The sequence below is a fragment of the Cetorhinus maximus genome, unplaced genomic scaffold (genome assembly GCF_964194155.1).
Source record: "Cetorhinus maximus unplaced genomic scaffold, sCetMax3.hap1.1 HAP1_SCAFFOLD_162, whole genome shotgun sequence".
NCBI lineage: Eukaryota > Metazoa > Chordata > Chondrichthyes > Lamniformes > Cetorhinidae > Cetorhinus > Cetorhinus maximus.
Genome location: NW_027596150.1, coordinates 118,480 through 134,376, shown reverse-complemented (window position 1 = coordinate 134,376; position 15,897 = coordinate 118,480). Strand labels below are relative to the sequence as shown.

General features: G+C 43.0%; 1 protein-coding gene across 1 annotated transcript in view; it reads left to right on the top strand.

Moving 5' to 3' along the window:
- LOC144672946 (uncharacterized) overlaps positions 1-11,162 on the top strand; it is a 98,550-nt gene extending 87,388 nt beyond the window's left edge. The window contains exon 4 of the mRNA XM_078534950.1: positions 11,027-11,162. Coding sequence (XP_078391076.1) covers positions 11,027-11,040 — 14 coding nt within the window. The 3' untranslated portion in view covers positions 11,041-11,162. The remainder of the gene's footprint in view (positions 1-11,026) is intronic.
- The last annotated feature ends 4,735 nt before the right edge of the window (positions 11,163-15,897 follow it).

The following is a 15,897-nucleotide window of genomic DNA, read 5'->3' as shown; positions in this document are numbered from 1 at the left end:
AATTGTCAAATAGCCAAGAAGGCTCGAGGGGCTGAATACCTTCCTCTTGCTTCTAATACATATCTTTATATGTCATTTGGATGGATGAGATGAACTGGGCTAACTGGCCTTTGTCATCCATAATTACCTTGCGAACAGATGGTATCTTGGCTGGAGTTCTGTTCATTGTTGCTAATAGAAGTTTACTGTGAGCAGGTTTTGTGGGATGGAATTGTCACAACGGGAGTATGTAATGGGCTCATAGTGATTCAGTAACCTGTTTTACACTGCACATGCTTCTTGAGTATTTTCATTGACTTCAACCTTGTCCTTTTGTCTACTTACCTACTATCCCACTCTATCTTGATGCTTTTATGAGCTTTTTGAGGTATTGAAATACTGTAATAAAGTTGTGTTGCAGATATTGAAAGTATATGGTAGGGAGAAGCAGCAATCAGCAAAGTCTTCACACTTGCTGTTCAAGAAAACACAGATACAGTTGTGAACCATTCAGCCTTTCTGTTCTGGCCTCTTAAAAGTTGAGTAGAGGGATGACCTAAGTCCAGGAAACCAGGATGTGGAAACAGTTTGGGTAGAGATGAGAAATAGGAAAAGCAAGAAGTCACTTGTGGGAGTTGTGTACAGGGCCCCCTAACAGTAACCACATGGTAGAGTTGAGCATAAAGGAAGAAATAATTGGAGCTTGTCAGAAAGGCATGGCGATAATCATGGGAGATTTTAATTTACATATAGACTGGAAAAGTCAGATGGGCAAAAATAGACTAGATGAGGAGTACATTGAATGTTTTCAGGATAGTTTCTTAGAACAACATGTTCTAGAGCCAACCAGAGAGCAGGTTATACTGGACCTAGTGTTGTGTAAGGAGATGGGAGTAATTAATGATCTCATAGTGAAAGCGCCCCTAGGTAACAGTGACCATAATATGATTGAATTTTATATTCAGTTTGAGGGAGAGAGGAGTGGGTCTGAGACTAAGTTTTTAAACCTAAATAAGGGCAATTATGAGGGCATGAAAGCTAAACTGGCTAAAGTGAATTGGTAATTAGGTTAAGGGATCGGTCAATAGAAATGCAGTGGCTAATATTTAAAGGGATATTTCAGAATGCACAGAATAGATACATTCCAACGAGTAAGAAAAAGTCCAAGGGTTGGACATACCATCTGTAGTTAACTAGAAAGGTTAAAGATAGTTTCAAACTTAAAGAAAAAGCATATAACTGTGCAAAGATAGGTGGAAGACCAGAAGATTGGACAGAATATAAGGAACAGCAAAGAATGACTAAAAGACTAATAAGGTGGGAAAAATTAGAGTAGCGGGGAAAGCTAGCCAGAAATATATAAACAGATAGTAAGAGTTTTTGTAAATATCTTAAAAAGAAAAGAGTTAACAAAGTGAGCATTGGTCCTACAGAAAGTGAGTCTGGAGAATTGATAATGGAAAACAAGGAGGTGACAGATGAATTGAACAGATATTTTACATCAGTTTCACTACAGAGGATACAAGTAACATCCCAGATGCAGCTATAAACCAAGAAATGGAAGTAGGGAACAAAGTCAGGAAAATTACAGTCACCAGAGAAGTGGTACAGGTTAAATTGTTGGAGCTGTGGGCTGACAAGAGCCCAGTCCTGGACTTCACCCCTATATGGCCTTAAAAGAAGTGTCCAATGAGATAGTTGATGCATTAGTTTTAATTTTCCAAATCTCCCTAGACTTGGGGAAGGTCCCATTAGATTGGAAGATAGCAAATGTAACTCCGTTATTCAAAAAAAGAGGGAAATCAAAAGCAGGAAACTACAGGCCAGTTAGCGTAACATCTATCATAGGGAAAATGTTAGAAACTGTTATTAAAGAAGTTATTGCGGGGCACTTGGATAAGCTCAAGGTCATCAGGCAGAGTCAATATGGTTTTGTGAAAGGGAAATCATGTTTAACCAATTTATTGGAGTTCTTTGAGGAAGTAACATGTGCTGTGGATAAAGGGGAACTGGTGGATATACTGTACTTAGATTTCCAGAAGGCATTTGATAAAGTGCCACATCAAAGGTTATTGCAGAAAATAAAAGCCCATGGTTTAGGGGGTAACATATTAGCATGGATTGAAGATTGGCTGGCTTACAGGAAGCAGACAGTTGGAATAAATGGGTCTTTTTCAGGTTGGTAAGATGTAACGAGTGGTGAGCCACAGGCATCAGTGCTGGGACCGCAACTGTTTACAATTTATGTAAATGACTTGGATGAAGGGATAGTTGTCAAATTTGCTGATGACAAAAAGATAAGTAAGAAAGTAAGTTGTGAAGAAGACATGAGGAGACTACAAAAAGATATAGATAGGTTGAGTGAGTGGGCAAAGATCTGGCAAATGGAGTATAATGTGGGAAAATGTGAAATCGTCCATTTTGGCAGGAAGAATAAAAGAGAAGCATATTATATAAATGGTGAGAGATTGCAGAGCTCTGAAGTGCAGAGGGACCTGGGTGTCCTAATGCATGAATCACAAAAGGCTAGTATGCAAGTACAGCAAGTAATTAGGAAAGCTAATAGAATGTTATCATTTATTGTGGGGGGAATTGAATACAAAAGTAGGGAGGTCATGCTTCAGTTGTATACATTTGGAGTACTGTATACAATATTGGTCAACTTATTTAAGGAAGAATGTAAGTGCGTTGGAAGAAGTCCAGAGAATGATTAGCATTACCACCTGGAATGGGTGGGTTGTCTTATGAGGCCAGGTTGGACAGACTAGGCCTGTATCCACTGGAGTTTGGAAGAGTAAGAGGTGAATTGATTGAAACGTATAAGATCCTGAGGGGTCCATTAGACATAGGAGCAGAAGTAGGCCATTTGGTCCATTGAGTCTGCTCCACCATTCAGTGAGATCAAGGCTGATCTGATAATTCTCAATTCTACTTTCCTGACTTTTCCCCATAACCCTTGATTCCCTTACTGATTAAAAATCTGTCCATCTCAGTCTTTGAATATACTTAATGACCCAGTCTCTAAAACGCTATGCCATAAATAATTCTACAGATTCACAACCCTCTGTCTTAAATGGGTGACCCCTTACTCTGAGATTATGCCCTTTGATCCTAGACAAAGGGAAACAACCTCTCAGCATCTACCCTGTTAAGCCCAAGCCCCCTAAGAATCTTATATGTTTCAATATGCCTCTCATTCTTCTAAACCCCAATGAGCACAGGCCCAAACTACTCAACCTCTCCTCATAAGAAAATCCCCCCATGCCCAGGATCAACCTAGTGAACCTTCTCTGGACTGCCTCCAATGTCAGTATATCTTTCCTTAGATAAGGGGACCAAAACTGTTCACAGTATCCTAGGTGTGGTCTGACTAGTGCCTTGTATAGGTTTAGCAAGACTTCACTATTTTTATACTCCATTCTCTTTGAAATGAAGGCCAACATTCCATTTGCCTTCCCTATTACCTGCTGAACTTGTATGTTAGCTTTTTGTGATTAATTCACAAAGACACCCAAATCCCTCTGTGCTGCAGCTTTCTGCAGTCTTTCGCCAGTTAAATAATATTCAGCTCCTCTATTCCTCTTGCCAAAATGTATGAACACATTTTCCCATATTATATTCCATCTGCCAAATTTTGCCCAGTCCCTTAACCTGCCTATATCCCCCTGTAGACTCCTTGTCATCACTTTGCCTTCCCACCTATTATTGTGTCATCTGCAAACTTGGTGATAGTACATTCACTTCCCTCATCCAAGCCCTTAACATATACTGTAAATAATTGTGGCTCCAGCACTGATCCCTGTGGCATGCCATTAGTTGCAGGTTTCCATCCTGAAAATGCCCCCCTTATCCCTACTCTCTGCCTTCTATTAGTTAGCCTTCCTTCCATCATAAGGTCAGAAGTGGGGATGTTTGCTGATGATTGCACAACGTTCAGCACCATTCGTGACTCCTCAGATACTGAAGCAGTCCATGTCCAAATGCAGCAAGACCTGGGCAATATCCAGGCTTGGGCTGACAAGTGGAAAATAACATTTGTGCCACACAAGTGTCAGGCAATGATAATCTCCAACAAGAGAGAATTCAACCATTTCCCCTTGATGTTCAATGGCATTACCATCACTGAATCCCCCACTGTCAACATCCTGGGGGTTACCATTGACCAGAAACTGAACTGGACTAGCCATATAAATAATATGGGCTGCAAGAGCAGGTCAGAGGCTAGGAATCATGTGATGAGTAACTCACCTCCTGACTCCCCAAAGCCTATCCAACATCTACAAGGCACAAGTCAGGAGTGTGATGGAATACTCCCCACTTGCCTGGATGAGTGCAGCTCCAACAACACTTAAGAAGCTTGGCACCATCCAAGTCAAAGCAGCCCGCTTGATTGGCACCACATCCACAAACATTCACTCCCTCCGATATGCCCACCCCACCCCCTCCATACCGGGTGGTCAAAGATCAGGAGTGTGGGGCTGAAGTATAACCAAAACTTGAGGAGTGGCCCCTCAAATATTCAAAAAGGTGCTGCAACCTCACACAACCTATATTCACGTGGAACATGGACTCTTCAAGGCCGCAGTAAAGACAAGTGGGCTGGGAGTCTGTGAACCACCTTAGATTTTTTGATTCACAGGACTGTTGTGTACATCACCCTCCATGCCAAGTCCGTGATGGTAAAGGGGAGGGGATTCCTGCATAGAGGGCCTTCTGCTAGGGGTCCCCGTCACCTCTGGATGGCAGGAAAGAATGTCACGGCATGTCCAGATGGTTGACGAGGGTGAGGAAGTGAAGGGTGTGCAGCATCAGCCTGTACAGGAGGGTTTCATGGAGGGAATTTCCACTAGACAACTCAAACTGTGGGACTGAGGTTCCTCAGGAAGGTTTCAGGACCTAGGGCTGATGTGAAATTCCATCCAAATGCGGGTCAGTTCAGACAGGAGTCCACCACACACTTGAGCTGCCTTGACACCTGGAATGTAGTCGGGGCTGAACACCAGTTTTCAGATTGTGGATGGCTTTGACTGGAAATCAAGTTTTTGTGGAATCATCCAGCCTGTTCCTCCACCATCAAACACATCCCTGATTCTGGTCACCCCAGAATCAGCAGCCCTCTCTTCAGCCAGCCGCATGAATCTGTATTGTTGGAGATGCAGGTTCCTGAGCAGCGGCTCTTGGATGGGAGAGAGCTCCAATGTGAGTCAACCTTGTTCCAGACTTTGTCCTGGGAAGACAGGCAACTCCTGCCACAATGCACAGAGACCTCCCAGGTCTACAGACAGGAACTGCAAGTCATAATTGAGGCCACACACCTGGAGGAAGAAATTCATCGCCAGTGCACACCATTGGGGAGGGGAATTGACGTAAAGGTGATGCTGCAGGGTCTGAAGTTGGAAAGTCAACACTTGGGTGTAAAGGTACATCAGTGTCTGTCCGGCCTCCCTAAGTGGGAGGCTCCGTACCTCAGCAGCGACCCAGTGCATCCTTTTGCCCCAGATGTCGATGACCTTCTTTTGTATCTTAGTGACAAACTCCAGAGGGAGAAACTAAAGTGACCAACTGATACCACAACGTTGCAGCAATCCAATGTCCAACATTGCTGGTTCATGACGGGCACTCGACTCCTGTAGGATAGCACCTATATAGTCCCATCCAGCACCTTGGGTGAAGGGTGACTTTGGCCTCCAACTCTTGCCAGTTTGTTGGCCAGGAGCCCTCAGCAAGGCTAAGATAAGACCCCAAGTAAAGGCGAAAGGCCTGAGCTCCTCCAGCAGGGAGTCCATCCACAACTTACCAACCAGGAGTCCAGAACATTTTCCCCAGTTGATACCGGCAGAGGATGCTGCAAAGTAATTTGTTGACATTTGCACATGGGGAGCACATCATCAGCGTTAGCCGAGAGGATGACCTCCATGTCTGGCCACGCTGAGCCAATCCTGACAACCTCCTCCGCAAGGGGCACAGGAAAGGCTCCATGCAAATGGAATATAACTGGCCAAACATGGGGCAGCCCTGATGTACTCCCCACCCAAAGTTAAGGAACATCATAAAGGATCTGTTAATCTTAATTAGACACTATGCGACGGTCTGGTGGTGGATTTCACACAGTCCCATTTCTTTCAATTTTTAAAACTTCTTTCTTAGAATGACGGCGTCGCTGGCAAGGCCAGCATTTGTTGCCCATCCCTAATTGCCCTTGAACCGAGTGGATTGCTAGGCCATTTCAGAGGGCAGTTAAGGGTCAACCACATTGCTGTGAATCTGGAGTCACATGTAGGCCAGACCAGGTAATGATGGCAGATTTCCTTCACTGAAGGATCTTAGTGATCCAGGTGGATTTGTGTGGTTCCTTCCAGTCCATAATCAGGATGTTTGTTTGTAAGATGTGTGTATTTCCTTACCCTCAGTGATTTTCCTAGTTTAAGATAAATTGTACTCTGGTAAAAGGGTGGTTGGCAGTGTTTCTAAATTACTCATTGACAATGTAGATTTTACATTGGGAAGTGATATAGCAGGCAATGTTGTTTTTCCACAATATGTGATGCCACAGTTCAGGAATGTTCTTGTTAAGAAAGAAACTGGTGCTAGAAAAAGTACTGATTGAACAATTCTAGTAATGGGTAGTACAGAGGCTTGTCAAAAATGTCAAATTATATTTTTGGAGCAGCCAAAGAAACCTTTTGATCAAAGAAGTTTGTGGCACAAATAGAAGCTATTTGCAATTCATTATCTCAAAAATGAAAATAAAACTTAAAATGTAGCTACAGTGGAGCTTGGAGATGATAACTTAACTATGGACTTAACTGGGACTTTCTTTGTAGAGTTAAACAATGAGAAAAGTCAAAGACATGGTAGAAGTTGACAGCCAATCAGGCTGTTTTCAAAATAGCCTGAAACTTCACATGCAAATAGCACCGAAAAATCTTCTTTTGCAGTTGGAACTTTGGACTATAATTATTGCAAGAAAACAGTGCAAAAATATTTTTCACCTTAAATGGATTGTGATTCACGCATATGGAATTCAGCAGAGTGCTGATGGACTTGTGAAATTAATTGGGCAATTAATGGATGCCTGATTATTGTGTGTATTGCATGTGGCATGATAGCTATTAAGATATGTAACACATAGTAAGCTGTAATATTCTAAATGGTATCAACAAAAATGCATTACATGATGAATTTTCATTTTTTTTTCTGGTGGGGCAGAGTTGTGAATATCTATTTCATGGTTCATAGGTTTTACAATATCGTTTTGGATTATAACTTGTAGTTATAAAAATTAAAATTTTAACTGCAGAAAATGGGGTGAATGTAAACAAGCTGGGAGGTTATTACACTTAAACAGGTCAGAGTAGAAGAGATAGAGCATCAAAACAGCAGATGTAGAAACTTAAACATTGCATGGCCTAATTTTTTAAAAATTCATTCATGGGATGTGGGCTTCACTGGCTGAGCTGGCATTTATTGCCCATCCCTAGTTGCCCTTGAGAAGGTGGTGGTGAGCTGCCTTCTTGAACCGCTGTAGTCTATATGGTGTAGGTATACCCACAGTGCTGCTAGGGAGGGAGTTCCAGGATTTTAACCCAGCGACAGTGCAGGAACAGCGATATATTTCCAAGTCAGGATGGTGAGCGACTTGGAGGGGAGCTTCCAGGTGGTGGTGTTCCCACGTATCTGCTGCCCTTGTCCTTCTAGATGGTAGTGGTCATGGGTTTGGAAGGTGCTGTCTAAGGAGCCTTGGTGAATCCCTGCAGTGCATCTTGTGGTTGGTACACACTGCTGCTACTGTGCATCGGTGGTGGAGGGAGTGAATGTGGTGCTAATCAAGCGGGCTACTTTGTCCTTGATGGAGTGCAGCTTCTTGAATGTTATGGGAGCTGCACTCATCCAGGCAAGTGGGGAGTATTCCATCACACTCCTGACTTGTGCCTTGTAGATGGTGGACAGGCTTTGGGGAGTCAGGAGGTCGATTGCCCATCACACTATTCCTAGCCTTTGACCTGCTCTTGTAGCCACAGTATTTAAAGGGCTAGTCCAGTTCAGTTTCTGGTCAATGGTAACCCCCAGGATGTTGATAGTGGGGGATTCAGTGATGGTAATGCAATGGCATTATGGGGCAATGGTTGAATTCTCTCTTGTTGGAGATTATCATTGCCTGACACTTGTGTGGCACAAATGTTATTTTCCACTTGTCAGCCCAAGCCTGGATATTGTCCAGGTCTTGCTGCATTTGGACATGGGTTGCTTCAGTATCTGAGGAGTTTAGAATGGTGCTGAACATTGTGCAATCATCAGCGATCATCCCCACTTCTGACCTTATGATGGAAGGAAGGTCATTGATGAAGCAGCTGAAGATGGTTGGGCCAAGGGCACTACCCTGAGGAACTCCTGCAGTGATGTCCTGGAGCTGAGATGACTGACCTCCAACAACCACAACCATCTTCATTCGTTCTAGGTATGACTCCAACCAGTGGAGAGATTTCCCTGATTCCCATTGACTAGTTTTGCTAGGGCTCCTTGATGCCACACTCGGTCAATTGCGACCTTGATGTCAAGGGCTCTCACCTCACCTCGGGAGTTCAGCTCTTTTGTCCATATTTGAACCAAGGCTGTAATCAGGTCAGGAGCTGAGTGGCCCTGGAGGAACCCAAACATGCGTCAGTGAGCAGGTTCTTGCTAAGCAAGTGCCACTTGATAGCACTGTTGATGATTCCTTCCATTACTTTACTGATGATCAAGAGTAGACTGATGGGGTGGTATTTGGCCGGGTTGGGTATGTCCTGCTTTTTGTGTACAAGACATACCGGGGCAATTTTCCACATAGCCGGGTAGATGCCAGTGTTGTAGCTGTACTGGAACAGCTTGGCTAGGGGCGCAGCAAGTTCTGGGGCACAAGTCTTAAGTACTATTGCCGGAATATTGTCAGGGCTCATAGCCTTTGAAGTATCCAGTGCCTTCAGCTGTTTCTTGATATCACGTGGAGTGAATCGAATTGGCTAAAGACCATGATGCTGCGGCCCACCGGAGGAGGCCGAGATGGATTTGGCACTTATGGCTGAAGGTTGTAGCAAATGCTTCAGCCTTATCTTTTGCACTGATGTGCTGAGCTCCTCCATCATTGAGGATGGGGGTATTTGTGGACCCTCCTTCTCCAGTGAGTTGTTCAATTATCCACCACCATTCACGGCTGGATGTGGCAGAGCTTAGATCTGATCTGTTGATTGTGGGATTCCTTAGTCCTGTCTATCACTTGCTGCTTGGCATGCAAGTAGTCCTGTGTTATAGCTTCACCAGATTGACACCTCATTTTTAGGTATGCCTGGTGCTGCTCCTGGCATGCCCTCCTGCACTCTTCATTGAACCAGGGTTGATCCCCTGGCTTGATGGTAATGGTAGAGAGAGGGATATGCCGGGCCATGAAGTTACAGATTGTGTTCGAGTACAATCCTGCTGCTGCTGATAGCCCACAGTGCCTCATGGATACCCAGTCTTGAGTTGCTAAATCTGTTCGAAATTGATCCCATTTAAGACAGTGGTAGTACCACACAACACAATGAAGGGTGTCCTCAATGTGAAGATGGGACTTTATCTCCACAATGACTGTGCAGTAGCCACTCCTACCCATATTGCCATGGACAGATGCATCTGCACAGGCATGTTGGTGAGGATGGGGTCAAGTATGTTTTTCCCTCACCACCTGCTGCAGACCCAGTCTAGTAGCTATGTCCTTCAGGACTTGGCCAGCTCAGTCAGTGGTGCTACCGAGCCACTCTTGGTGATGGACATTGAAGTCCCCCACCCAGAGTACATTCTGCGCCCTTGCCACCTGTGCTTCCTCCAAGTGGTGTTCAACATGGAGGAGCAGTTTCATCAGCTGAGGGAGGGTGGTAGTGGTAATCAGCAGGAGGTTTCCTTGCTCATGTTTGACCTGATGCCATGAGGCCCGGAGTTGATGTTGGGGAGTCCCAGGGTAACTCCCTCCCGAGTGTACACTGTGCCACCATCTCTGCTGGATCTGTCCTGCCGGTGGGACAGGGCATACCTAGGGATGGTGATGGTGGTGTCTGGGACATTATCTGTAAGGTATGATTCCGTGAGGGTTACTATATGAGACTGTTGCTTGACTAGTCTGTGAGACAACTCTCCCAATTTTGGCACTAGCTCCCAGATGTTAGTAAGGGGGACTTTGCACGGTCGACAGGGCTGAGATTGCCATTGTCATTTCCGGTGCCTAGGTCGATGCCGGGTGGTCTGTCTGGTTTCATTCCTTTTTTGTGACTTTGTAGCAGTTTGTCACAACTGAGGGCATGTAAGAGTCAACCACATTGCTATGGGTGTGGAGTCACATATAGGCCAGACCAGACCAGACCAGGTAAGGATGACAGATTTCCTTCCCTATAAGGCATTAGTGAACCAGATGAGTATTTACAACAATCAACAATGGTTTCATGATCATCATCATCAGACTTTTAATTCCAGGTTTTTAATTGAACTCAAATTCTACCATCTGCCATGGTGGGATTTAAACCCAGGTCCCCAGAGCATTACCCTGGGTCTCTGGATTACTAGTCCAGCAACAATGCCACTACACCATCACCTCCCCCTAACTGAAAACAGAAAGTGTAAATGGAAGCTGAAAAAGGAAACACAGAAAGGAAACTGACCCTCCCCGTTTCCAAGGAAACAGAAACTTAACCTCAGATTTGGAAACCAAAACTTCTGGGCAGACTGGTTGATGCAATATAAAGCGACGCAGAGCCATCCAAATAGTTGTTGCAACTTGGAACTGGTGTGCACAGTTTGTAACTCACTGACATAAGATACCCAGGGTAAATGACAATTAGATAACTGCATTGTAAGCAGAGTAAAAATCCAACTTCATAATTTACTGTGTGGAATGTGGGTGAGGCTTAATCTCAGTCCAATTGTTGTGATGGGAGCAGAAGCCAGAAGTTTGCCTAGTTTGGAAGTAGTGGAAGAATCTACAGTAGTCCTGAATCTTGTGACAAAGAAAGCAACCAACAGATTCTCTTTCTCTCTTCAGGTACCATGCCCTGATGAAAGGGTGTTGGCAACAATGGACTTCTGTGATTGGTCCATGGTTATGCTTGGAAGGGACTGCAGATGGCTGCCCTGGAAACTCTCCCACTCTTACTGCCTGCCATATCAGAAGGATTTACAGGTTGATGATCAATCTGTTTGGCCACACTATGAACACACCTTCCATGGCCAAGTCCTGGCAGGGACTTGAACCCAGAGGTTCAACGTTACCACTCTGCCACAATACCTCCCACCAACAGGTTAGCTTAGAAGTGTTGAAAAGGAACCAGAACAAGGGAGTGACATATCTACACTCAAGAGATGGAACATCTGGAGTTGAGGAGACTTAAAGATAGTTTCTGGAGGACTGTGGCATACTTATTGTTGTTTCCTATAGAAGTAAATAACATTAAGGTATTGTAACATATGAGGAAAAGGCTCAGGGGTGAGGGGAAAGTAAGGAGTAAAACTCAGTGCCTAACATACATAAGTTAAAATATATAATGTTAAGACTGCTTGTTTTAATTATTTTATATACAATGAAGTTTGTTTTGTTTAAAGAAGTAAAATTTTATGGTGTGGTTCTATTAGTTAATAAAAGGTGTTTGAATTTCTCTTTACATGTTAACGGTTCCTAACCAGTTCATAACACAGTTCAGAACACTGGGAATTTGTGCAAAGAGAAAACAATCAAGTTTTTCTCCAAATGGAAGAGTTTTTAGTTTGGAGGTCTTTGAACAGACTCTGATGGTTAAACAGGTCTCTGAGAATACAGCAGTCTGTTGTACAGATGGGAAAGGACAGAGCACTGAAGACAGGAGTGAGGTGTTGAGGATTGGACAATACCCATTGCTGCTGTTGAAGTGGTGTCAGAGCCCACCAGACCATATAAAAGCGTATCTCTGAAGATTCTGTGCCATCAGGGCCCTCATGACTCGAATGAGAGCGAGTTTGTAGATTCGTGCCTTGTTGGTGGTAACTGTGTCTGGGGTCTTCGGATGGAATACCACTGTCGGTGAATGTGATTCAAGCTAAAAACTATTGGATGGGAAATGAAAAATCCTACAAAATAGAGGCCAAGTTGGAAAGACTGAGATTACACATGCTCCCACATTTGTGTGGAAAAATGCAGGTTGCATAACTAAGCAAGGCACAGCTTTGTTGTGTTGACTATTTAAAGTGAAATGTACCTTATTTGAAATACCCTACACTTGGTAATGCCTGAATTATGTTTATTTTAATTGGTTTGTGAAATCTTATCCAATGGTTTTCTTTCCACTGTTGACATGGTGATTCATTTCTTTTTAAAAGTTATCGGTCTCCACGGGTATTGTAGCAAATTGGGGACTCAGTTGCAACCTTAAAATGCTGACATGTGAAAACAGGTACACTGGAATTTTCCAGAATTTAAACCAAGATTTTACACTTGTTTTTGTTGTATTTAGTGGAAGTCAACATTGCTACCTTTAATGTCTGAAACTTACTGGAGAGCATAGATTTATCACTTCGTGCCTTGGAATAGTTAATTTTAAGCATGTGGCAGAGGAATTAAGGGTTGTCTTGAAGTAGGAAAGCAGAGATTGAAGTAGTAGATCAGCACTTGGCGCTTAAGGAAGAGACAAACATTCAGGTCAATTTAGCAAAAATTGAATTAGGTAAAGAGAGGAAAGAGATAGAGTCTGAGAATTATGAGTCTGAGAATTCATGCTGGAGTTATATAGAACTTTGGTGAGGCCACAGCTAGAGTACTGTGTGCAGTTCTGGTCGCCACATTATAGGAAGGATGTGATTTCACTGGAGGGGGTGCAGAGGAGATTCACCAGGATGTTGCCTGGGATGAAACATTTAAGTTATGAAGAGAGGTTGGATAGACTTGGGATGTTTTCGTTGGAGCAGAGAAGACTGAGGGGTGACCTGATCGAGGTGTACAAGATTATGAGGGGCTTGGACAGGGTGGATAGGAAGCAGCTGTTCCCCTTAGTTGAAGGGTCAGTCACGAGGGGACACAAGTTCAAGGTGAGGGGCAGGAGGTTTAGGGGGGGATGTGAGGAAAAACTTTTTTACCCAGAGGGTGGTGACGGTCTGGAATGCGCTGCCTGGGAGGGTGATGGAGACGGGTTGCCTCACATCCTTTAAAAAGTACCTGGATGAGCACTTGGCACGTCATAACATTCAAGGCTATGGGCCAAATGCTGGTAAATGGGATTAGGTTGGTAGGTCAGGTGTTTCTCACGTTTCGGTGCAGACTCGATGGGCCGAAGGGCCTCTTCTGCACTGTGTGATTCTGTGAATTAGAATGAGAAAAGTTAAAACTTGAATTTGAAAGTGAAATGAAGAAATCCGAATTAGATAGGAAAAGAGAAAGAAGGATCTGAAAATTTGAGTTAGAATTAGAAAGAGAGAAATTAGAAAGCGAGGGAAAGAGTAAGGAAAGAGAGAGAATTGGGAAGAGACAAGCTTAAAGCCTGTACATTGGTGGGGAATGGTGTGGATAACCCAGAGCCAACACCTCACATTTTCGATTTAGCAAAGAATATTCTCTTGGTACCTAAATTTAGTGAGGAAGGAGTAGGAATGTACTAGGTGTCATTTGAGAAAGTTGCTACAAAACTGAAATGGCCTAAAGAAGGGTGGACTGTACTCTTACAGAATGTTTTCTTGGGAAAAGCTTTGGAGATGTACTCATAGAGATGTACTCAGAAGAGCAGTCAGGTGACTATGACAGAGTAAAGAATGCTGTCCTCAATGCCAATGAGTTAGTACCAGGAGCCTACAGCCAGAATTGCAGAAATTTGAAAGTAGTCAAACCATTGTGGAATTTGCCGGAGATGTTGTTTTATAAGTGGTATAGATCAATGGGGGTTGAACAAGGCTTTGAGAACCTGAAGGAAATGATTCTGGTGGAAGAATTTAAAAAGTGTCCCTTTGGGAAAAAAGTCCCACCTAGATGAACGTAAAGTTCGTAAAATAAAGGATATTGAGGAAATGGGAGATAATTAGGAAATTACTCAAGCATATTAACAACAGACCCCAGTTTGGAATCTAACAGAAAAACTGGAGAGATGGGGGTGTTTGATACTAAAAAGAAATCTGATTCTGGTGAGAAAGATGGCAAAGATAAAGACGCAGGCAGTCCTCAAGTTAGTGAAAGAGAAAATCCAGCGGATAAGTCTTATTCGAGGAGACTGACCTGTTATTTTTGTCACAAAAAAAAGCACATGTAAAGGCGGAACTTTGGAACTGGATAAGGAAATGTGTTAGCACTAGTACAGTTGCCCAGTGTCCCTCCAGAGAGTACTGTTATAGTAGGTAAATCTTATGACAAGGATAAGAATAAGGTCCCACCTGAAGAAGAGTCATACAGACTCAAAATGTTTCTGTTCCTCTCTCCACAGATGCTGTCAGACCTTCTGAGTTTTTCCAGCATTTTGTGTTTTTCCAGCATCTGCAGTGTTTTGCCTTCATCAAGTTGATTGTTATCCTGAGATACTAGAGCAACTCAGTCACTGATGGTGGCAGATTATTTGAAGCTCTCTCCAAAAGGCTCAGTGAATAATGAAGTATTGATATGGGGTATTGCTGGAAATTGTTTACCTGTTCCTTTGTATCAGGTTATTTTAAAATGTGACTATGTTAATGGTCTTATTACTTGTTCCTAATTTCCCTATGGAAGGGGTGGATTTCTTATCGGGAAATTACTTGGCTGGGGATGATTGGTGCCTCCAGTGGTTTCAGGAAAGCTGGCTGAAGCTGCTGAAACTGAAGTTTTACATGGAAATTTGAGTGACTTAGAATAACCTGACATTAAAATTGATGTTCTGACTAGAGATTTGTTGAACGAATCAAAAACTCAGTCTGTTATTTAAAAAGGACATTAGAGCCTCAGGCCGAGGGGGAGAAGTTAGTGACAGTTAGAGATGTAGTTATAAAAACAGAGTATACTGGAAAAACTCAGCAGGTCTGGCAGCAACATTTTGAGTCCAATCTTTGGAATCCCAAGAAGTTATAAAACAGCCTAAATAAAAAAAAACACAGAAAAAGCATGTGCAAGATGTGGCAAGGCTGATAGAGACAGTTTTCACAGCTAATGAAGAGACAAAGAAAAGACATGCTTTGGGGGAGGATAGAAAAACTGAATCCAGTGTTATAGAGCTGCAGGAATGCAAATACGCGCATGAATATAAGTTAAAACTTCAGAAAGAGGAAATGACAACTTTTAACAAAATGGAATTGGACAAAACTCAAGTTCAGTGGAATATTGAATACTGATAAACAGGAGGAGGTTAGGAGAATTGGGAACTGTTTCTAGCTTTTCGCCATTTAGGAAGTACCCAGTTCTATCCCTTTTAGGTCTTAAGTGGATGACTTCACATTTGCCTACATTGAAATCCATTTGCCACAATTCTGTCCATTCAATCGGTCAATCAACATCTCTTTGTAATTTTATACTTCCATCTACATTGCTTGTTGTCTATCTTTGTCAACGGCAAATTTAGATTTGTGACTTTCTATCCCATTATCTGAGTTGATAATGACTACATTGTATTCAAGCCCCGGAGCTGTCACATGCTGCCAATTAAAGTTATCCCTAATCTGTCCCCTTCCACTCAGCCGAGTTCCTAACCAGGTCAATAATTTGCCTTCAATGCAATGACATTCATCTACGGCTAACAGTTTCTTTGACAAAAATATCAAATGCCTTCTGGAAGTCTACATAAATAACATGCAAAGACATTCTCCTCTTCAGTGCTTGAGTTACGTCTTCAAAAAAAACCAATCAGGTTTGCGAGACATGACCTACAAATCCATACTGACTCTCTCAGGTCTCTGTGAATTGAAACTGAGTAGTACCTGTCTTCCGAAACTAAACACATA